This window comes from Panthera onca, chromosome A1 (genome assembly GCF_046562875.1).
Source record: "Panthera onca isolate mPanOnc1 chromosome A1, mPanOnc1 haplotype 2, whole genome shotgun sequence".
Classification (NCBI taxonomy): domain Eukaryota; kingdom Metazoa; phylum Chordata; class Mammalia; order Carnivora; family Felidae; genus Panthera; species Panthera onca.
Genome location: NC_138339.1, coordinates 80,533,101 through 80,556,767, shown reverse-complemented (window position 1 = coordinate 80,556,767; position 23,667 = coordinate 80,533,101). Strand labels below are relative to the sequence as shown.

At 39.8% G+C, this 23,667-nt stretch overlaps 1 protein-coding gene across 3 annotated transcripts in view; it reads right to left on the bottom strand.

Annotated features, from left to right (window-relative positions):
• Positions 1-2,684: 2,684 nt before the first annotated feature.
• The window catches only part of LIX1 (limb and CNS expressed 1), a 62,699-nt gene continuing 41,716 nt past the window's right edge, over positions 2,685-23,667 (bottom strand). For all 3 annotated transcript variants that reach the window (XM_078447743.2, XM_078447760.2, XM_078447752.2), the window contains 4 exons: positions 18,297-18,437; positions 15,907-16,002; positions 7,531-7,608; positions 2,685-5,624 (listed from right to left, as the gene is read on the bottom strand). In XM_078447743.2, the coding sequence (XP_078303869.2) occupies positions 5,337-5,624; positions 7,531-7,608; positions 15,907-16,002; positions 18,297-18,437 (603 nt within the window). In that variant the 3' untranslated portion in view covers positions 2,685-5,336. The remainder of the gene's footprint in view (positions 5,625-7,530; positions 7,609-15,906; positions 16,003-18,296; positions 18,438-23,667) is intronic.

The window sequence follows — 23,667 nt, the reverse complement described above, 5'->3', positions numbered from 1 at the left end:
GTTTCCTTGGTTGCAAGGTATGTGATCCACTCAGATAAAGAATAAGAAACTTTATTGCAGGGCACTTGAGACACAGCTCTTGCCATCCTCTCATGGGCTTCCTGTGTTCACCTTCTCCTTGCCTCTCCGCCTCTCCCTGCATCTGCTCTCTGCACCAACCAGTGTCCCTTCTTTCTACTGACCAGCTTCCTCTACTGACTCATGGTTCCTTCTCCTCACTTCAGCTTGCACAAACCATCACTTTCATGAACATGACTCTTCCAACTTTACCTCCCAACTCAAACTGGCAAATTCTTTTCATGTTTCTTAGTTCACATTCCTGAGAGGACAGACTGATCAGTCCATTTTGGAGTTTTGAGCCAGATTACTCAGAATCACTGGCTAGTTATGGGGCAGCTGTGATCAGGATGGGGCAGTGTCATGTGGAACCTAATGAGAACACCAAAAAGCAGGAAATCTAGGAGTATGGGGGAATGGGACAGGTTCCATGGCTAGCCTGTCCAAAGCCTGTCCTGCTTTGTGTGTCTATGTTTTTCCCACCAGCCCTGGTGAAAACAGTCTGCAGAGAAGCTTAGTAACTGATATTTTTAGGTCACAAAAATGTTCCTGGTTCTAGTGATAACACCTCTTAGAAATTTTCAAAGAGTTTGTAAGAGGGCAGTAAAAAGTCACCTCTCTACTTCAGTAAGTCAGAAAGTAGAAGAAACCATGATCATAAGAAGCAGCAAGTGATGGCAGTGGGTGGTGTATTGGCAAGGTAATCTATGGAGGAGCAAGGAGAAAATAAAGAGCCTGGAGAACAAATTTGGGGATGAGAAATATGCCTCGGGAGGTTTTCAATACTATGCCCTAGCCTCAGCTGTCCTTGTTCCACCCTCCCCTGCCCTCTTTCAACCTGGAGAGGTATTAGGTCCAGAGATCAATATTTGGGGTACCCTACTGCTTATGTAGGCTAGTCTGGGAAACTTGCCACCATATATGACATTGCTCCTATAGAAAAATGCGCCTTCAGGGTTGAACAATTGACTTACAAATGTATTTGTGGAACATAATTGCTGCTAAAATGGGAACTGCTAAAAATAGATTGCAATCTGGGATTTTCACTCCTAAACCTCTAGAGACTCAACAGCTTTCAAGAAGCTTCTGCTTGCCTTTCCCACAGCCTACTTTGCTCCAAGGAACAAAGTGCTACCAGGGTTTAGTCAGGTTTAAAGAAGTAGCTTTAACTGTGAGCTAAAAGAGATTTCCACAGTTTCTAGTAAAGGGATTAAAAGTAATTCCAAATGTTAAGGCCAAAGTGATAAAAGAGTGGGAGCTGCTCTTTTGGTAGAGAAAAGGCAGCCATATCTCTGTGCCCCTTCTGTTTTTCTCCAGCTTCCTTCCAGAAAGGATAGAGATAACCTTCCCTTCTCTTCTTTATTCCTTTCTGCACGCTACCCCAAGAGGCTAGTTATGTCAGAAGGGGCAGGGCTGTTCTGCCTACTAAAAATGTGTTAGGTAGCTTTAGGCCAAAAGAGCTCAAATTTAAGTGTGATCAGAAACACCTGGTGAAGTGGTAAATAACCCAGACCTTCTCCTGTAATTTGGTCAGCAGGTCCGGGGTGTGGCCCAGCAACTTGAAGTTTTAAATGAGTACCCCCTGATGATTCTGGTGTAGATATTTTACGTACCATATTTGAGAAAGAAAGCCTGGACCCTGGGGCAGAACGTGGATGTACTGCTAAGATACAGTGTATGTGTGTGTGTGTGTGTGTGTGTGTGCATGTGTGCGCTCGTGTGTGTACACGCATGCGCATGGATATGCAGGTGCTTGCCCCTCTTTAGTTCTGGGCTCCAGGAGATCCTCTTGCTCAAGCTGAAGGTTTTGGTTCTACCTAGCTCAAAAGAACTCAACATTTGAATTGGGGCCTAGGCCAAGTGGAATAATAGCTTCCACTAGTTAGGTCATAGACCTCTGAGCCAGACCTTGGTGGATAGAGCAGTCATTCTCAAACCTCGCTGCACATTGAAACAACCTGGGGAGCTTTAAAAAATACTGATGCCTGGGCCCCACTTCCAGAGAGTTTGATTTCATTGGTCAGGGTATAATCTGGACATTTTGGAATTTTTAAAGCTCCTTGGGTATTTCTAATGTGCAGCCAGAGTTGAGAACCACTGTGGTAGAAAAAAAATGATTTTCTTTTTCCTAGGACCCTGGCTGAAAACAATATTCACTCTTTTACACCATAGACACCATAGAAGAAAACTTGATACTTGCATTTCTGCAAGGCAGAACAAAAAAGTATCAATGATATAAAAGTGATAATATCTTGAATAGTGTTTACTTTTAAATATAGTCAAGGATAATGAAAATATTCTTAGTCTGGCTTCTTTTGTCCATGGCAAGAAAGAAAGACATGGCATGATATAACTCAGAATTCTCTAAAGTATCTTAGAGATGAAGTCAACTATGATAATACTGTTGTCTTCAAAAGCTTCCCCGAAAGAAACAGGGAAGTGTTAAATCTTTATTCTTTATTTCTCTTTTTCCTGAGACATAGATGATTAGATTCATAGTTGATTATGGTATAGCATTTCAGGACTATCTGTGATTTTATTCTCTTTTTCTAGAGGTAAGTGAATAAATTAAATGGAAAATGTATCAGTGAACTACAGCTTTTGAACAAATGGACAAATTCTGATCATTAGAGGAATAATGTCTTTATTAGATTGACAATATTCTAATAGGTTCACACACTTAGTGACTAGTTTGTTTTAAGCTGTTTTTTCATAGCAATTTGGTATATTTGGACTTTGTGAAGATTAAACCATTCTTGTCAAAATGCAGTACAATTCTGTATTTAAGAATGATAACATTTATCTTAGAAATAAGCTACACAGGGCTGGTCTGAGCTAGTTTGGATCCATGCTGAAAAGTTTGAGACTATAAGTCTGTACTCAAGATTCTAAATTGGAGGTCCTTGGACAGAGCAATCCATGGACGTTGGGGAGGTTCACAAACTCTCTGAAACTGTTTGCATAAATTTGAAGGTATATGCTTCACTCTATTTTCCTAGGAGAAGGTCCATAGCTTTCATCAGATTCTCAAAGGCATTATAACCACAAAAGTTTAGGACCCAGAACTCCATATATTTAAAATAGAGAATCTTCCACTTTAATCCCCTTCAACACAGTGTATCACTGAGAACAAGATACAGAAGAGGAAGAAGAATCTACTTTGCTTTTCAACATGGCTCTTCTTAGGTCTGGAATTATAAATGTTTAAGTGATGTACTGGCAGCCCTTATGTCTTAGCTAAAATTGATTTGCTATAACTGAGCATTAAAAGGCTCCAGCAATGGCAGAGATTCTGAATTTTGTTTCTTTTGCTATAGGTTCCATACCATTCCAGGAAGAGTGGGCAGTTCTGACCAGGTGGGAAAACTGCCATTGGCCAAGGGCAATGCTTTTAGTTCACGTAATAGGTACAGTTTTCTAATTATAGAGCAAAGATAAATTTTAACATTTTCCTTGCTGATTCCCCTTCCTGGATCTAATTAGATGGTGTCAGCTTTAGGTGGTCATGGTCAAAAGCTGCAAATGCAGCAAAGATGGACCTACCTATAATCACACCCAACATGGGAAATTACGGTTTTATGAAATGATAAAGAGTAATGACTTTATGAAAAAATTGCTTTTAACAGAAAGTTTCCTTAATGTTAGAATTTATTCAACTTGCAAACATTAATTCGAATTTCTTTTTAGGATTATAAGGGAATATAGTTTTAGTTTTATTCTAGGTGACACTTAGCCTCATTTTGGGGAGAAATGTGACATTTGTTAACACAATATTTTTAAATTAAATTTATCTAATATTTATAGTATTACCTTTCATGACAGAGTAAGGCAGTAGGTAAGAAGCTAAATTTTCCCCTGGTGTGAGAAATATGATATCTGAAATTAATTTTTTTATTTTAAAGGCTAATTCCAAAATACATGATCCATATATATAGTTTTCATGGGGACTTAAGGAGTGATAATTACATCTGCACATATTTATATATGAAGTTAAGCTATCATACTTTTGTAAACTTTAATGTAAATATAATGGTTTTAGCCTTCAGGAATGTTAGTTTGCATTCACTTAAACATGAAGAAAAAGAAATCTTACTTAACATTGAAAAAACTGTATCCTTTATTTTGAATTATTGGACTAAATGCAAGATAATCCTTTTTATGTTATAAAGTTGGAAATTCCTACAAATGTCTAAAATTCACACTGCTGCCATTCTTAAATTTGAGTGACCAGAAACCATCTACAAATTGGTCTGTATTTGCTTTTGGTTTTCTAATCAGTTAATTGACCCAAGCCATTTTCAAAGAGAGATGACAATGTCTAATTAAAACTTGGAAATGACACTACATTTGAACTACTCCTGGCTTATGTTCTTGAACAAAAATAAAGACAGTTAAAGACTCCTTCTCTCTAATGCACGAGAAACAATCAAATGCAAGCACTGTTAAAAGCTAATGATTTTTCAAAATCCAGTGACTGTCTCCATGATACATAGATGACTGTGGTGGCAAAAATAAAAACAAATCAACCTGAGTTATCTATTTGCAAGTTAAAAATGAACATCACTGTTTGCAGGACTCATTAAAATTAGATACTAATTCTTCTTGAGGAATAGGAGTACTATTCTAGGTGAAATTTATCCCCATACCGAAGAGTGTGGATTTTTTAAAAATTATCATAACTGGCATTTTAAGCCAAGTTAAATTTATCACGTATTTTCACTATTACCACTTTAGATCTTTGATAGTGGGATGTCCAGATAAAATTGCCACTGGAATTTTGGATTTTACCTAGTAGAGTAGAAGTGTCTCTTAGTTTATAAAGCTTAGGAAGAAATTCTGACCCATGTGTATTTTCTATGTTGTTTATTTAATCCCAACTATTTTTAAAAATTGCTCTCATGCTACTTTCCCCAGTCCCAGCTGGTGTTCTTTTGGGGGATGCTACACTGGCCCATTGTTTAAAACAACATACATAATCTAGGAAGGCACATGTCAACAGGGCTTTAGGTTAGAGCCAAACCTGGGAAATGTTTTTCAAACAATTCTGTCTCCATCCTTTCAGTAAGAGGAGGAACTCTTGAAAGTGTGATGGGAAAATTGTTGGGACCTGTAAGGATCCTATTACTCTGAGAGTCTATGAATGGAATGGGTGGGAAGAATTAGTACAGCCTTCAGGTGGTAGCTGTAGGTGGTAAAGCCTCCAACAACTTCCTTCACTGAGCTTCCTAATGTTAGAGTCCAGCTTCTGCCAACCTCAGGCCAGCTGGAACCTAGCCTTGCTAGTGGTAGCCACAAAGAGCCGTTAGGCTCAGCTGATCATCACTGGGTGAGGAGGTGTCAGGATCGCTGTAGATCTGAGTCAGGGCTAAACTCAGGATTTCTTTCTTTTCTTTGTAAAAACGCAGTTCTTGTCCTGCTTTCCTGGCTTCCTCCAACTCCCTCAGGGCCATCCGTAGCTCTTGAGAGAGAATTCCTGGAGATTCCTTCTCTTTCATGATCCAGTCCAGGGCCATGTGGCTGCGCATCTTTTCATCTAGGGAATACTGGGAATAGTAGGAGATGACTTCCTGGAAGCCAAGAGACAAAGTCCAGAGTGTCAATGAAGAGCAACAAAGGCACCTGTGTTCATGGCTTTCCAACACCTCATTTCCTTTGTCCCTGCCACCCCCCACATCCACATTCATACAGGTTTTACCAATAACTGAACCTCTCTGATGTTTACACATGGAAACAAAATCCCATGATATACTTCTTAAAGCAAATGAAGGGCCAAGCTGGTCAAGCAAAGCAGGGTCACTTCAGGCTAAGTCAAAACACTACCACCAAGAATGACTCAATAATGTTCACAACAGAACTCTGACGTTGCTAGAAAATGTCTTCCTTAGAAAATGCATTCCTTCACACATGGATATTACCTCATTTATTCCTTGAACTCTTCTGCCCAGGATTTTCTCCTTCAGCAAGATGGAGAGATGGAAACAGTTATATGGAAAGATTAGGGTATAATTGCGTTTGGTCTCACCCCCTGCAGAAAGCAGGAGGCTTTGAATCAGGACAAGACTTAGAAACCAGGAGAGCCCACTTCCTAACAAGAGTCAATTTGTTAGCTTAAGGAAGATAGATGACAGTCCAAATGGCTCACAGCAACTACAAATAGAACTTTAAAAGTGTATTGTGGAACATAGGCATTATCATTATTGATATAATGGTAACTTCATGTACAGTATTTCTTCTGCAAACAATTAAAAATTGGCCACTACCTGTCAATTTTCATGTGAAAAAAATTGCCAATACATTGTAACATAATGTATGGGTTTGATGGATACACTTTAAGAAGATCTTGTAGAGTGGATGCTTTGCTTATTTTTATTTTCAAGAACATATGGTATTTATTTATGACCTTAACAAATTAAAAACAACCATGGAAAAGTGTTTATAACTAACCCAGTGAGTTTCAAAGGCCTTTTATAAAATCAAAGGAAAAGAAAAAAAAATAGCCAAAACCATTGTCAGCTACTTATTTCTTTTCCATCTTTGACATTTTGAAAGCCAGACTTTCTAACCAAAGAACAACTAAAAACTCCTGGGGCTGCAGTGCATGGAAAACTCTTATATCCACCCACATCTAGCTGACTAGTAGAGGCTTTATTCCTCATACAAATTCCTGTTAGCAAATTCTCAAAAATAAATGGCCATCTTTCAAAGTCTAATGGTGCATAAAGAAAGCAAAGAAAGCATAAATATTGGAAGATAGCAGGTGAAAGCTGTTCAATACACAGGAGAGGGTTTGCCTTTGCCATTAAAAAAAGGGGGGAAGGGTGCTTCTCATAGGTAACAAAGAAATAGTGAGACCCCATTTCTGAAAAACAAGGAAGAAACTTCCAAACCAAAAAATTGAGGTGACTGAATGCCAGCTTGCCCAGCTTTATAATCATTTCTGTTGCCCTTTGGGGACTTTTAGTGGATAACTTTACCATTCTTCAGTGAAGCAGTTCAGAAACAGTACATTCTCAAATTTCTTTCTGCATTCGAGAACAGAAGAGGGCACAAATTCTTTTTTAATATATATAATTTATTGCCAAGTTGGCTAACATACAGTGTATACAGTGTGCTCTTCGTTTTGGGGGTAGATTCCGGTGAAGGCACAAATTCTAAGGTTGGGCAGGTGTGTAGAGTAGATTTAGCACTTGACTTAGAAATCAAGTCTGTCTTAATGATCCCTCCATTCTGGCATTTAGTACAGGTAGCTAAATGAATCCCATGTCCAGGCAATATTCTCCTTAGCATGCCTAGTTGGTCAGTCCCTGACTCAAATAGATTGTTTTATATATTTTTTTCCTGTATCTTCTGCTCTTAATAAATAAAGTACCAAATTTAAACAGAGAAAAATCCAAATAAAGGAAATCTAGGAAGATGACAAGCCATCTGCTCAGTCTCTATGACATAAACCTGTTCTTGATTGGAAAATCTCACCTGTCGGGAACACTTTGTTTCACGAAGGGCTTTTAGGCTTCCATTCCAGTGCAGTAGTTGGAAAATGGTCATCAGCTCCTACAAAACCCAAACACCTGTCATTAATCTCAAAGCAGAAATGTGAAAGAAAGTGTGAGAGATGGGTAGGGCATAACTCTGATCCCCAACTATCTCAGGAAAATAGAATACACAATATCATCAGAAAATTTTGAGACTTTTCAAACACCAGAGTCTCCAAGATTCTCGAGCATTCTTTCTTCCCTCCTCTGCCACATCCATATTTGCACAATAAAATGACTAAGTAGTTGAAAAATATCTTTCAACATTAAAAATACATATACTGTAACAACTCTACATTCAAGAAGTTATCTAAATATACCAGCATATCTCAGAATGATGTGCAGGCAAAATTATTCATTGTACTGTTTTTGAAATTGCCTGAGGCTGGGAATATGTTAAATGCTCATTTTTAAGGAAATGGTTTTAAAAAGTATGAAACTTAAGGGTAGCAGAATATGCTACTCCAAAATATGAGTTTAGGACATGTCATTCCAAAACATGCCATTTTGGTATATTGATTATTTTAAGCCAGAAGCACTTGAAAAACATCAAATGCAGAGACAGTCTTTCCCTGAACTCCCCTTATCTGCCTAAAGACAAAAGGAACTTGTTTTGATAAATCTCCTCCTGAGGAATTTTATCAACCAGGGAAGACCAACTCTTACTATAGAAAAGGAAACTGGAGGTCCACACCATACCCAAACAAACTCTGTCACAAAGTATTATACATCCTATCTATTCTACTAAGGGCCCATTCATCTTTATTAAAAATCATTTGCTATCCCCTAAGAGGCCTACATCTCCTGCCTCCCCTTTTCCTATCAAGATGGTATTTTATCATAAATTCCAAGCCACCTCAGGAAGATACTTATTTTTCCCTGAGTATCTCTCATGTATATGTGAGGTATATATGCTAATAAACTTCTGTTTTTCTTATGTTAATCTGTCTTTGATTGCAGGGGTCTCAGCTAAGAACTCATAAGGGTAGAAGGAAAATTATTTTCCTCCCCTACAATACATTCTTGCTACTGAATACTTTCATTCATGGAGAGAGAATGAGAAGGCTCTCCAGGTTCTAGTATAAAGAGTCTTTATGATGTGGTGTTAAAAGAAAAGCAAGATGCACAACACATATACTGTGTGCTGGTATTTGATTTAAAAGAATAGAAAACCCTTATAAATGTTTGCTTGTAAATGCCAGGAGAGTTCTGGCAAGATACAAAAGAACTGGGTAACATAGTTGTCTCTGGGGAGAGAACAGGAATGTCTGGAAGGATGGGGAAGGAGATCTCCCTCTGACATTCTGTGTTACCTATTGAGCTTTGAATCATGTGACAATATTACATATTAAAGAAACCATTTAAATTTTAGCCAAAAAGTAAATATAGATAACATATAATTGACAAACCACAGAAACTGTAAAATTCTCCTATGTTTATAAATTCAGTCAAGAAAATGCATACAAATATGGGTAATAAAGTGTAATTGACCTTAAAACCAATCCACAGTCCCTATATCCAGTGGCTGGGGCTGAGCACATCATTGAGTTTCTATCAGCATCTTTTCCCTTGATGATATGAAGGGCAAGGTAAACTATATACACATACTGAAGATTTTATTTTCCTAATGCGTCTTCCAGTGAAATTATCTGCATTTTTTTTCATTTTTGGTCAGAGAGACTACCCCCCCCCCCCCCATTGTGGATTAACAGCATAAACAACACACACAATGCAATTAAGGAAATTCCTGGTCATGACACTAGTTATGAAAACTTAACTTTGAGACAGATGTCCTACCGACCATTTAAAAAAGCTGATTGTTTTGTCTTTACCTCTGCTTGCTCAGGAAGAAGCTTAAATTATGAAAATGAAGAGACCTAAGGCATTCTAAGATTTCAGACATCTTAAAATTATTGAATTTTAAAGCTATAAGATGATCAGAAGAGCAAATATCACCATTCTTATGTCTAAAATTGCCAGTAGAATGTAATTTTTTTCCCTTCTTTTCAGTTTGGAGTTTTGTCTATATTCTATTATTCAAGTAAGCACTCAAAGAGCCCATAGAGACTTCAGTAAAAGCAAAACCATGTGTTTCTATTAATTAAAATAATTCATGGATACCAGCAGAATTACTCCTCCTACCCCAAACAGAGATGCCACTATCTGCCTAGGGCTCTGGTTCCACTGCTCAGGGAAGCTGCCCCTCTTATGCCCTCTCTTTTCCACTTCTCCCTGGTCCAGATTTTCAGTCCGTCATGTCACTCTGATAATTTGGAAAAGTGAGAGTGGGTTTGTTCTACAGCTAAATCTTATGTAATCTGCTTCTCACCCCTGTGCTTCTCAGCAAGGTAACCCCAGTGACTGAAGAGGGTAAATCTGTGCTACCTTTCTCATTGTACCTTTAAACCTACTCACTAGAGACTTGGTAGCCATAAAAATGAAAAGGAACACTTTTTATGTCCTGATAGGAAACAGTCTCTGTGATATTACAGGAGGGCCACTATTTCCAAATAAGACATCTCTTTCCGTTTCATGTTTTATTTTGTATTCTAGTGTATATATCCGTTTTTTAAAATAATGCATACCACCTCCACTCCTCCACTTTCCCCCCAACCCAAGTTTATAATGGTTACACTCAGTAAAACCCAGAAAGATATAGTGAGTTTCTTCTGTGACTTTCAACAGCCCTCTTGATATTGTCCTTGTGGCCCAGTTTGAGAAACAGCCTACAGGGCTCTTAATTCCACCATCCTACAATTTTTGCCTTAGTAACATATTCTTCCTCCAATGTCTTCTAAGCTCTCATTCTTATCTATACACTAACTACTGCCCCCTTTCCAGATAAACTCTTGGCATTCCACCCAGCAGTCCTCCTAAGACTTTAGCACCCACAATTCTGCTATGAACAGAGCCAAAAACTGTTCCCATGTCCCTTGGCAACCGACATCTCTCAAAAACTTCCCCACAGAGACTTGAACTGTTTTTCACTGTGGAAGAGCCCTCCTCCTTACCCCTTATGGTTTGTCCAAATTTCTATTCCATCCCCAAGGAGTTTTTGCTGCAGCAGTAACACAACTGCCTCTTTCTCAGTGCTGTTTTTGTTCCTAAAATCCCACAGGGAAGATGACCTTCTTTCTGCCTTCTTACATTACATCCCAATCTAGTCATTGCCTTCCTTTGTAGAGATGCTAATCTTATCATCACTATGTAAAGTATATTGAAATATTTCCACATTCTTCCTGTCCTACTTCTTTATTTTCCTTCATAAGACCACCTTTACTATCCTCAAATCTTCCCAAAGCTGTTTGAGCCCTTCTCTTAACCCCAGGAAATCCTTGTATGCCTCTCGTTGATTCCATCAGAAATCCCTGCATTATTACAGATTGGCAAGGAGAGCAAGGAGAGGGCTGCTGTGGGCCTCTGTAAGGATTCTCTTCCTAGGTCATCATAATCCCCTGCTGCCTGGTTTTCATGGTTTTGTTTTCTACCTGTCAAAGCCTTAACACTTTAATTTTTTTTTTTTTTAATGTTTATTACTGAGAGACAGAGAGACACAGAGTGCGAGCAGGGGAGGGGTAGAGAGAGCGGGAGACACAGACTCTGAAGCAGGCTCCAGGCTCTGAGCTGTCAGCACAGAGCCTGATGCAGGGCTCGAACTCACAAACCGTGAGATCATGACCTGAGCTGAAGTCGGTTGCCCAACCAACTGAGCCACCCAGATGCCCCAAAACCTTATCACTTTAAAGGAAATATGTTTGGTGAGCTATCTGACCTGTTCCTTATTCATGTCTTTGTGCCATGCTTCTTGTTATGTGGCTGACCTAGAAGCCTGGGGAGTCTGGGTAGGCTGACAGGTAAACAAGAAGCTGGCCTATAAGTTGGGTTGGGACTAGGGTGATATTTGTTATGAATTTTCACACATTCATTTTGAGTTTTTAAAATATTGCATTATAGGGGTGTCTGGGTGGCACAGTATAGTGGTGTCTGGGTGGCACAGTCACTTGAGTAGAATTCTTGGTTTTGGCTCAGGTCATGATCTCAGGGTCGTGGGATCAAGCCTCACATTGAGCTCCATGCTGAACGTGGAGCCTGCTTAAGATTCTCTGTCTCCCTCTGCCCCTCTCCCTTGATTGCACTCTCTTTCTCTAAAAAAAAATAATAAGAATAAAATAAAATAGTGCATTATAATATTGTCTTTGTCATTGAGTTTTTTGAAACTCCTTTAAATTTTGTGCCTGAGGTGAATGCTTAATTCTCCTTTTCTAGTCATCCCTTCTGGTGAGTCTGTCTCAGGGACAAGGCCAGCTTCATGAACTTGTGATCTGTGCAGTCACACAGGACCCCAAGCTTGATTTAAGTCTCCACCGACTTGAAATTCTTAGCAATTTTTTTTAAAAGGCCCTGCATTTTTATCTTATATGGGCCCTAAGAATTATGTAGCCAGTCCTGATCAGTAAAATAAATTTGAAATCAAATGGAGAATCGAGCCCTGTGTTTTCTTCATCTTTAGGAAAAAGTGCAAATTGCAGCTTTCATTCTTCAGTTTTCCTGGTTCAATTTGTCATTCATTTAGTTTAAACCACCACCAGCTGGGCTCTGTCCTCAGTGCTTCCTGGTGTTGCCTCCTATTAGGAACAATGTTTGCCCTTTCAGCTACTTTGTGGGGAGAAAATGCATGCTGCTTCTCTCTAGAACTCTGTCTGGGAGACTCTCTTGGTTCTGTGATTCATCAGAAATAAGAAAAACAAACACTGTAAATGGAGAACTTGAAAAACAGGTGGGCACCATCTCCCCACCCAAGAGAATGGATTTAAGAGGAAATTTGTTTATGGGATGAGGTTTTAAAAGGCGACCTGGAGAATTTAGCAAAGATGTAAATAAACAAGTCGTCCTTGGACTGCATTAGGCTTCAGAGTAAATATATTAACCAGCTTCAGTCAAAGTCTGCCTCAAATCTGACCTTGACAAGACCCAGTGGCTAGTGCTGTCGCCATCCCTCCCCCCAAACACCAGGCAATTTTCTGTATGGGAAGGCTACCCAGCTTCCCTCCCACGAAGTGAACGTAAGCAGAAGCCTATCACATTTCCTCTGAGTGCTGCCTCCTTGACAGCCCCCCTGGAAAGCCTGCAGGCAGTCAGGAGACACCCGCCTTGTTTTTATATGGTATAGTCATCCGTAGCTAGATACAGACATACGTCTATTACCCACCAGGGGTACTGAATTGCTGTGTCGGCTACAAACAGCCCAGGTCTGTGGTCAATTCCCATTATGTGAAGAAACAAGCTGATGCATTTAACCCAGGACACCAAGGAATGTGCTGGGACCCAGCAGGCAACCTAGAACTGGCGGAAGGAAAAGAGATGTGTTCCACAGCCGTCCTCCTGGGTTGCCAGCATCCCTACTGGGGGAGTGAGTTTGGATTTTTCCTGCCCTCACATCCTCTTCCTTTGTCCCCCATCCTGTCCCCAGCCTCTGTTCTGAGAATTTATGAACCATTTCCACAGTTTGATTCAAGTTATTATTTCACATACTTAAATACCTTACTACATAGACCACACAGAAAACATACAGCCCATTGCAAGGTAATTAAAGTATTACTAAAAGGTGGTTGAGTACAGCCTTTCATAGTATTTGGACAAAATTTTAAGAATTTTTAAAAATCATGCCTCCCTCATCTTTGCCAGATTAATAACCTAATTGCATTCAAAACTCATTCTTAGTTTTCTGAAAACAGCTACTAAATCACATATGAGCTACTATGTACTAGAGCAGGCAGCATTCATTTTATAGTAAAAGAAGTACAATTTTCTTTGGTTGGGGTTGAGAGGGGAGGAATTAAAATACATGAGGTTCTTCCTTGGGGAAATTACTGTACTAGATGCTGTATAAATGTCACGTTATGTGCATTCCACAAAAATCCTACACAATGCGCATTATGATTCCTATTTTATGGATGAGAAAATTGAGTCTCAGAATACTGAAGTGCCCAGGTGGGAAGTGGTAGGGCAGGTGTCACACAGTCTGTCCAATTTTGACAAATTGGTGTTCTTTCTCTTGTGTTATCCTCTTCCCTTTCATTTTTTTCTCTTTGACTTTAGATTATTTATGGGGGAAAAGCACGGACCCTTTACAGTTCCACCCTTTTATCCTACAGCAAGACCCCTGAAATATTTAGTGCAGGGAGGTATCTTTTCCTCATTTGAAACCTTTAGGTTAGATAAAGTTGCCAAGGGAATCCATCTGGTAGCCTTTCAGGTGAAGCAGTCTTTCTTCAGAAGTATATATAATAACAGTTGTCAATATTCATTGAGTATTTTTAAAAAAACATTTTTTTTTAACGTTTATTTATTTTTGAGACAGAGAGAGACAGAGCATGAATGGGGGAGGGTCAGAGAGAGGGAGACACAGAATCCGAAACAGGTTCCAGGCTCCGAGCTGTCAGCACAGAGCCCGACTCGGGGCTTGAACTCCCGGACTGCGAGATCATGACCTGAGCCAAAGTCGGCCGCTCAACCGACTGAGCCACCCAGGCACCCCAATATTCAGTGAGTATTTACCATATGCTAGGAAATGTTCTGGACTCTTTCTATATTGTCCCATCTAACGCTCACCATGGCACTGTGAGGTAGTGCCAGTACTAATAGTCTCCCTAATTTACATACAATGAGGAAACAGATTTAGAGGTGAGAAGCAGAGCCAAGCTAAATTGGGCCAGCCCACTTCAGAGTCTGGGCTCAGGATCACTGAGCTGATGCATGCCCCTGTCTATCCCAGAGGGTATGCTTTAGGGATACCCAGTCTCTTCAAAACCAAGACAATCAGCCTCAAAGGCCAGTGAAACCACTGTCACTTAAAAAGAAAACGGGATGGGCGCCTGAGTGGCTCATTTGGTTAAGCGTCTGACTTCAGTCCAGGTCATGACCTCACAGTTAGTGGGTTCAAGCCCCACATCAGGCTCTGTGCTGACAGTGCAGAGCTGGCTTCAGATCCTCTGCCTCTCTCTCTGCCCCTCCCCGACTCATAAGTACTTACTCTATCTCTCTCAAAAATAAATAAACATTAAAAAAAAAAAAAAACTGGGTGACTGAATGAAGAGAGGGTAATTTTGAGGACAAAACAAATGCCTAATGAAGGAAAATACTGATTTCTTAAAAATGGGCAGGAGGGACGTATCCACCTACAAAGTGGCTATGGCATTGCAGTCCAGAAAATAGTTTGAAAGGTATTTGAAAGCTGGTGGCTTCAGAGCTCAGCTGTAAGACCACTGTAAACTACACCATAATGAACATTTGGGTCCATAAAACATTGTATCTTTGATTGCTTCTCGGAATCTAACAACAGAAATACTGGAGGTATAGTCTCTTCATTATAACATTGTGTATTGATTCCTATTAGCATTGCATAAATATGGATATTCAATACCCAAGTTTAGTTTTTTTAGAGGGCACACATTTCATGCCCAATCACTGCTGAATTTTCATCTGCCCAGTCCAATAAAAGATAACAGTTGGGACTGTGAGCTCAGAAATTAGAGTGCGTGGGTCTGAACCCTTGCTCTGCAATTGACTAAATATGGCACATTTCCTTTCCTGATGACATGGGGATAATAAATACTCATATGTTTATTGTGAGTGTTAAATTATGCTATTTGTTAAATGCTCAGCACAGTAAGCACAGTGTCAGACAAAGTAAGCATCCAATAAGTGTCAATGAGTATTATTCTTATTGTTAATGTTATTGATTTGCAAATAATAAGTAATATAGTTCTTCAGCTCTATTATTGCTTGTCAGCAGTGGATGAAACAGAGTTACAGCTTGATAAATGTTTTGATTTAGTTAACAATGGGTGGTGGCAGATCTTGTTTAGTGGAAATGCCAGAAGCAAGGGGGGCATTGTTTAATGTACACTGTAGGCAACTTCATCTATGACTTCCAAAAATTAAGAACCAAATGGTCAAAACCAACACTTCAAAGTGTTCAATTTGGCTTAAAAGGAACTTTGTACTGAAAAGCTGGTGAAATGTTACAAGGTCTTCAAGTGGTGGTGTTCCCCAGCTGTTCGTTAGACTTAAGTCTTTTACTTCCCTTTAAGAAAGCAAAGACTCTGCTTTGTTTGCTTGTTTGTTTTAGTCTACTGAGGTGTGGCTATAATGGAGCTACCATGCCGGATTCTAAGAGGGTTAGGTTAAAAGGTCCAAAACAACAAAAAAAAAAAGACTAGACTATTGGGAAAGGAGATGTTAATGATAAGAGTGGCATTCTCACAAGTTTCTGGATTGTGTAGCAAAATTAAACATATAGCAGGAAGTCAGATACCTGAAATTCCAGCATGGTCTTCCCCATGTTTGACTCTAACATGTAGTGGTAGGCTCCAATGCTGGTGCTGGGGTCGTCTGCATCATCCAAAGTGCCCTTGGGAGGAAAGCAGAGAAGGAAAATATTATGGATTTTCCCTCCTCTTCTTTTGGTGTTCACGAATTAATGCCATGGCCCTACAGTGAAATTTCTATTTTCCTGACCTTTCAGGTGTGCATTCTACAACCAAGTGTCCAGTTGATTTGGGATAAAATTCTTAATCTCATCATGACTCAGAGTAAAGAGGAGGATTTTGTAATCAATTTGAATCTAGATTTTGATTAGAATGTTAACTAATTATATACTTGCTAAAAGAATAATTTTCCCAAAGTAGAAATTCCTGTATCTTGCACAAGGTCTTTGCTGTTGATGCTGGTAATGTGTGAGTGGTTGCCCTCTGAGGCTGCCTTCATCTGTTATTTGAAACACTGAAATGCTGACCCTGTTCTGATTTGATGGCAACCAGGCAAGATTATATAACTGAGAGGGAAATAATTCTCTGGTTGTACGGACCATTCATATTTTACTGCCATGATTCTTAATGGGAGTTCTTATAATATGTTGGTGTTTGACCTGGAGACATGGATCTTGGTGTATATTTTTTCACTTCTGGACTGCTTAATCTTTAGGAAACAAGGTGGGTGGGTGACGAGTAGAACTGAAATTTCTCTTCAATTTAGTTAGGGGTAGTAACAATAAAAAAAACTAACACAAGCTGTGGGCTGGCATTGGGGCCTGCCCTTTAGTATCCCAGGGCGTTGGATTTCTGGGAAAGTGGGCAATGCCTTTGTGAGACTGAACAAACAACTGCCAGCATCAGATACTAGCAAATTTATAGCTTTTGAATGCAATAACATTAACATGCTGCTGCTGAAATATTTATGTTGGCTTTTTAAATATCCCAGAGGAAATCCATCCAGAGCCTGCAAACCTTATATATTCTCTTTCCTGAGAAATTTCCATGAAAAAAATGATAAATTACATTTACACTGAGGGCCCCTCCCTGCTCCTGAGTAAATTCCACACATATAAATCAGGCATCATTTTCCTAACTCTCTTCCTCAAAGGCACTTAAAATTTACAGGGCAAGAAAATAAAGGCTTCCTTTCATCCTGACAGCAGATACAGAACAGAGCTCCCTGATGTCTTCCTGCCAGGTCAACCACTCTCTGTCCCTTACCCCTTCTCTTATCTCTCTTGGGGGTGACAAGAGCATTTACGAGGGGAAAAGGAACAAAAGGGTCACTGCTAGGGCGATAATGTGTCCTTCATTTTCAGCAGCTTCTCCAAAATGACAGAACCTTTATAACCAGATTAAGGTAATCAGAGAATGTAAATCTCAGATGGGGTTTATCCATGCTAATGGCAAAATCAGGAGGTGGCTAATTCCCTCAGTAATGCCAAGTTCCTGTTTTTGGAGGACACACACAGAGACACCTGCCACAGTAAGAAACCAAGGCTTCGTCCATTGTAGTTTGCAGGTAACAAGTATCAGAAGCTCCACATAATACAAGGGGCAAATCATCTACTCCTGGATTTCTAAGACAGTTTTTGTTCTTACGCATTTTGCATTAATTACGTCCATTATAGAAATTTTCTCTGTAAAAAGTTTTCAGTTCTCTGAAAGAAGTAATTCCTATTAAGCATAATAATTCTAAGAGCTAACAAATATTGGGAATATGGCTTTTCCATATCTGAGCAGTCAGCCTTTCCTTAAAAATACAGATTGCCGGATTCCTACACTGGCTGGGGAATTGGTACTTTTACTAAAGCACTTCAGATAATTTTTATCATCAGTCAAGTTTGGGGGAAAAATGAGCTAGTTTATCTCTACATTAAAACAGTATTCAGTTGTATGCATTCCCAAACCCTAAAAGAATCAACGCTTTTCAAACAGCTAACATTCAAGTAAACAAATCAGGATGGATCAAATTATCTACTTTGATTTAAAGCTTGGTTAATGGTGATCCAGGGCGTCTAAAAAATATTTCTGTGATGTGGCATAGGAAGACAGTTCCAATTTCTTGATTTCTAATCCAAGTGTTAGTTTTGTTGAAAATCAATGATTTCATGGGTAAAACTTAAACTTGCACAATTCTTTTTTTTTTTTTTTTTTTTTTTTAAGTAAACTCTATGCCCAGTGTGGTGCTTGAACTCACAACTGAGCCAGCCAGGCTCCCCAAGTTCTTTAAAAAAAGTTCCTGCAGAAGGAACTCCCCAAGTTCTTTAAAAAAAAAAAAGTTCCCCAAGTTCCTGCACAGTTCTTAAAGAATTTGCTTATTTGAGTATTTCCCAAGATTGAAATGCCTCAGTGTTTCAGTGCAGCCAGCTCTACCCTAGTGGGTACTCACACTGGTGGAGGCAACTGCTTCCTGCACACTCTCCATAATGAATTCCTTAGTGATCCTTCGAGAGGGCAGCTCATTGAAGAGGGAGTTGATTAGGGCCACTTTAGCTGCATCCCGTCTGGCCTCAGCTCTACTTAGGCAGCACTTAAGAAGAAAAGAGAAAAGGAGTTATTACAGGATTCAGCATCTCACCATTTTTTTCACTGCCTCAGTGGATCTCTGGACATTTCCATTCATACATTTACTCTCTGCACCTATTCTTCCTTACTCATTGCTAATCCCCTGAAGATCATGAGATTATCTTTCTGCCCTAGAGTCCATGAAAATGTCTTGGTTGGTCTTCCATTGATTTTTGTCTTATTTTACTGTCGTTGAATGTCTACTCTGCACCAGAGGCTTTGCAAACTGTTAATAAATAATAATAAAAGTAATAATGGCTACTACTGTGTACTTGGTGATTACATTTGTCTTCAGTGCCTTCCTCAAATCCTTATTTCAGAAGGAGAAAAATGTAAGGAAAGAAGGAAAATGGGAGATATATATTTTTTTAATTTTTATTTTTTTTTTATTTTTGAGAGAGACAGAGAGACAGAACATGAGCAGGGGAGGGGCAGAGAGAGAGGGAGACACAGAATCCGAAGCAGGCTTCAGGTTCTGAGCTGTCAGCACAGAGTCAGATGTGGGACTCAAACCCATGGACCATGAGATCATGACCTGAGCCAAAGATGGACACTTAACCATCTGAGCCACCCAGGTTCCCTGGAGATATTTTTAACAGAATAATTGAAAACACAGTTTCCGGAGTTAGACTGCTTAGATTCAGATTCAAGCTATGGTACTTATTTGCTGAAAGACTATAGGCAAGTTAGCCCTTTCTGTGTCTCAATTTCCTCCTCTGTAAATGGTAATAATAGTAATTCCTATGTCATCACATTGAGGATAGGCACAATTAGTTAATATAGGTAAAATCCTGAGAACACCTGACACATGGGAATATCTGAGTCTTATATGTGCTTACATGTCCAGGTTAGGACAAGGGAGCTAATGTCAAAATCTATTGTTTTTCTTTTCCAGCATTTATCCCCCACTTTCCTTCTAATAACCATTCCCTGATATTCTTGAGGACCACCCTTTCCACCTTGCTCTCAGTCCACACAGTTTGGGTAGGATATGCCCTGTTTGGTCTTTCTGAAGTTAAGAACCATAGGCAGACTATGATTAGCAACTCATTAAAAAAAATAGTAATTCCTCCTAAAAGTAATATTGCTCTCCATTCTCCTAACCTCACTTTCCTGTGGCTCACATGGGTCACTCAATGTGTCTTGATTCTTTTCTATCCTGTTTCTTTTGTTGTCAGCTACAACTCCTCTTATTCAAATTCTGGCTTAGCATGGACCCTGGGGGTCCAGGTACAGGGATGAAGCCCTGTGAGAACTGCACTGTCCTTGGAGCTCACTCCTACTGGAGGGTGTGATGCCATTTCTCCCACAGGTTCCTATGAACTGCCAAGGGTCGTAGAACCTACTCCAGAACTCCTGGTGGGAAACAAGCCCTGGGAAGAGAAGCCCAGAAGCAGGTCCTGGTCAACAACGTAGCCAGTCACCTCTGGCTCTGCTACTTCATGATCATGAGACCCGGGCTTCCTAAACTTTGGGACGTATTTCCTCACTGGACAAATGGGGAGGCCAGGCCCTCTGGTCTCCAAGGCTCCTACCACCTAAAATGCATGCTTCTCAGAATCAGTAGTGGTTGGTGACTGATGTGGAAGAACAGGGAAAATACCAAAGATCCCAATTTATTTTGTAGTTTTGTAGCCTCAAGAATTCACTAATTCCACAGGGAAAAAGCCAAACCCCCTCAGTTTGCTTTCCACACCTCCCCACCTCTACCTCATCTGCCCCACTCTGACTATGCGGACACTGACTGAGGAACACTTCAAACTCGTGCTCTTGTATCTTCCAGAGGCTGGCCTCTCCTCTCCATCTCCACAAACCCAGTACAAATCCCCTGAGGTCAGGCCCCAGCCCCTGTGATTTTCCCACTGCAACCTCCCTCTTTGGACAGTTGAGACAACTATTGTAATGATCCCGTACTTGGCTACGGATCACTTCTTCCTGCCCCTCTCCCAACCTCCAGGCCTGGGAAGGCAGCTTGTATACTTCTTGAGCATCCTCCAGAGTGCCTGCTCCCAGGGTCAGCACTTGGAAGTGCTCCACATGGTTAGGGTCCAGATGAAATAACGACAAGACTTCTGAAATAGAAACGTGACCCCAGGGAGGATGGAAAAAACGTGCAGTAGCCTAACAAAACAGCAATTATACACAGCTATTTTAATTTATAACACACAGAGAGTTCCAATATCTCCTTTTAAATAAAGAATGATGCTGGGGTGCCTGGGGGAGGGGCTCAGTTAGTTGAGCATCTGTCTTAAAAAAATTTTTTTTAATGTTTATTTAATTTTGAGAGATAGAGAGAGACAGAGTGTGAGCAAGAGAGGGGCAGAGAGAGAGGGAGACACAGAATCCGAAGAAGGTTCCAGGCTCCGTGGTCAGCACAGAGCCTGACACAGGACTCGAACTCACGAGCCGTGAGACCATGACCCGAGCCGATGTAAGACGCTTAACTGACTGAGCCACCCAGGAGACCCTGAGCATCTGTCTCTTGGTTTTGGCTCAGGTTATTATCTCACAATTTGGTTTGTGAGATTGAGTCCTGCATGCCAGGCTCTACACTGACAGCATGGAGCCTACTTGGGACTCCCTCTTTCTCTCTTTCTCTGCCCCTCCCCTGCTCTGTCTCCCTCTCTCTCTTCTTCTTCTCAAAGTAAATAAACTTAAAAAAAAAAAAAAGAATGGTGCTAAAGTTCTAAAATATATATGAAAGTGATTTGGGGTTTTTCCCCTTAGAGTTGAATGACAAGCAAGAAGGCTTTGGGATAGCTTCAGGCAGCAAAAGTCTTTTAAGATTTAGCTCTCTCCTGAGGTTTAGGCTACTTTATTCAATTAGGGGGGTCTGGACAGATAGGTTGATTTTGTCATATGGACTTGGCTGAGAATTTATGGAACACTGAGTTCTGAATCAGTGGGCTTTCACGGAAGCTCAGGTGTTACCACTTCCAGGAAGTTTTCCCTGACCACTCCAAGGTGAGGGTGGGAGGATCACTGTTCATGAGAGGCATTCACCACACTGCCATGTAATTATCTGCCAGTGCTCTGCCCCATAACCCTAGGCGGTAAGCATCCTAAAGGCAGAGTCGGTGACTAAGTCATTTTTATGTCTCTGTACTTGAAATATAGCTTGTTGAATGACATTCAGCTTGTTGCTGTATTCAATTGAATACAGTCTAGAAAATTCAACAAGTCTTTTTTTTTAATTTTTTAAAAATGTTTTTATTTATTTTTGAGAGACAGAGACAGAGCATGAGTGGAGGAGGGGCAGAGAGAGAAGGAGACACAGAATCTGAAGCAGGCTCTAGGCTCTGAGCTGTCAGCACAGAGCCCGATGCAAGGGCTTGAATTCACAAACCCACGAACCGTGAGATCATGAAGTGAGACAAAGTCAAACACTTAACTGACTCAGCCACCCAGGCACCCCAAAAATTCAGTAAGTCTTTAAGGCACCTGACAAAATGCTCAAAAAACCCTCAGAAAGAAGAGAATTAAATACATGTACTTATTATTTTAAAATCCCATTTCAATATACCCTGTATGGTATGTATAACACAGTAATATAAAAATCTATTAATATGTGAATTTCTGAGGGATAATTGCCATTAGTTCAGGCACTCTAAGATTACCATTTTTGCTTGAATGTAGAATATGTTTATTATTCTTTGTAAAGTCAGTTTCCCATCAGAAAGCAAAGTTTTTGCAAATATTACCTGACATCTGTAGGAGTATCCCATTTTAATAGGAATTTTCTTTACAAAATCTATAATAGAGCCATTGGGGGTTTCAGAGTTTAGATAAATTAGATTCAGATCTGGGCAATCTTAAGAAACTTTATATAGCTTTCTATCTAAATAATAGCAATTTAAACTGTCTTTCATAGAGAGAGACCTAGTAAACACTACTTAGATAAAAGAAGCTATCTATTTTAAATAAGACCAGCTAAGTAGTAGATCAAAGGCGCCACATACATTTACAACCAAATGGCACTGCTTTTGAGATCAAAGTGCTGCTGGGCTGAGAGAACAGAAGAGCCTTTTCCCAGAAAGCATGAAAAAGGACTACGGAGACTTCACCAATATCAAGATTTTAAAGCAGACACATGTCTTTACTTATTTTATTGTTTCAATGTACAGAATCTTTGGTTAAAATGGGGGAGAAAGTGTACCAATTAATAAGTACATAAAATAAAATAAATTCTGAATCATCAAAAGGCTTTTCTTGCTATTGTTCTTCGCATTTCTAAAAGACAAGTACTTCAAAATGTCTATAATGTTAACCAGCCGCTTTCTTCTAAAATTTAGAGCTACAATTCCAAGCCAGTAAAGGCTGCATATTTTTCTTTAGGGATATTTAAATGGGATCTCTCAAACCATAAGGGCCTGCACTTGGGCAAGAAATGTAGCCAGAAGCAATCTGCTTGGCAAATCTACATCAGAGTGTGGATTCTGTTGTAAGAATAGGCACCATTATGGTTACCATCAGTAGGAAATGCTGCAAGAAAATAAAATAGGGTAAGTGACAGGACACTTGTGTCCTGTCCAAAGTGGTCATCAAAGACATCAGTTGGAGAGTGAATGAAGTATGATGTTATTTCAAAACAACTTCCTGCTAGAATTAGACTTCCCAGGTTGTATGGTTTATTCTCAGTTTTTCAGCCAGACCCCAATCATAAATACAGATTCGTAAACCATGCCTTATCCGCTAACCATTCTTACTTGTTAATATAGAGAGACAACTTCTGTCCTTTGCACTTTGTTAAAGTGCAGAGCTGGAATATTTAATAGTTGAGATAGTCAGCTGTGGATTTCTTAGGCATGTGAAGCTACATGATTTTCAAGCAGCTAGTAGACCCCACTCAGACATTTATCTTGATGCTCAGATGCCTTTCATTTGTTGATACATTATAAATCACAATAATCATTTCAAAGCCTCCTGGCTCAAATCTAAAATTAAAGCAAAAAATAAAAAATAAATAAAAGAGTGCGGCAGTGGTACCCAGCCCCAAGATAGCTCCCCATGATCTCTGCTCCTGGCATCCACGCCCTTATGCAGTCCCCTCCCACACTATTCCAGGGCTGGTGTATGTAACCAATAGAATGTGACAGAAGTTATATGGTATGTCACTTTCAATATTAGGTTATAAACGGGACTGTGGTATCTGTCTTGGTAACACTTGCTTTCTCTCTTAGACAGCTTTCTCTGGG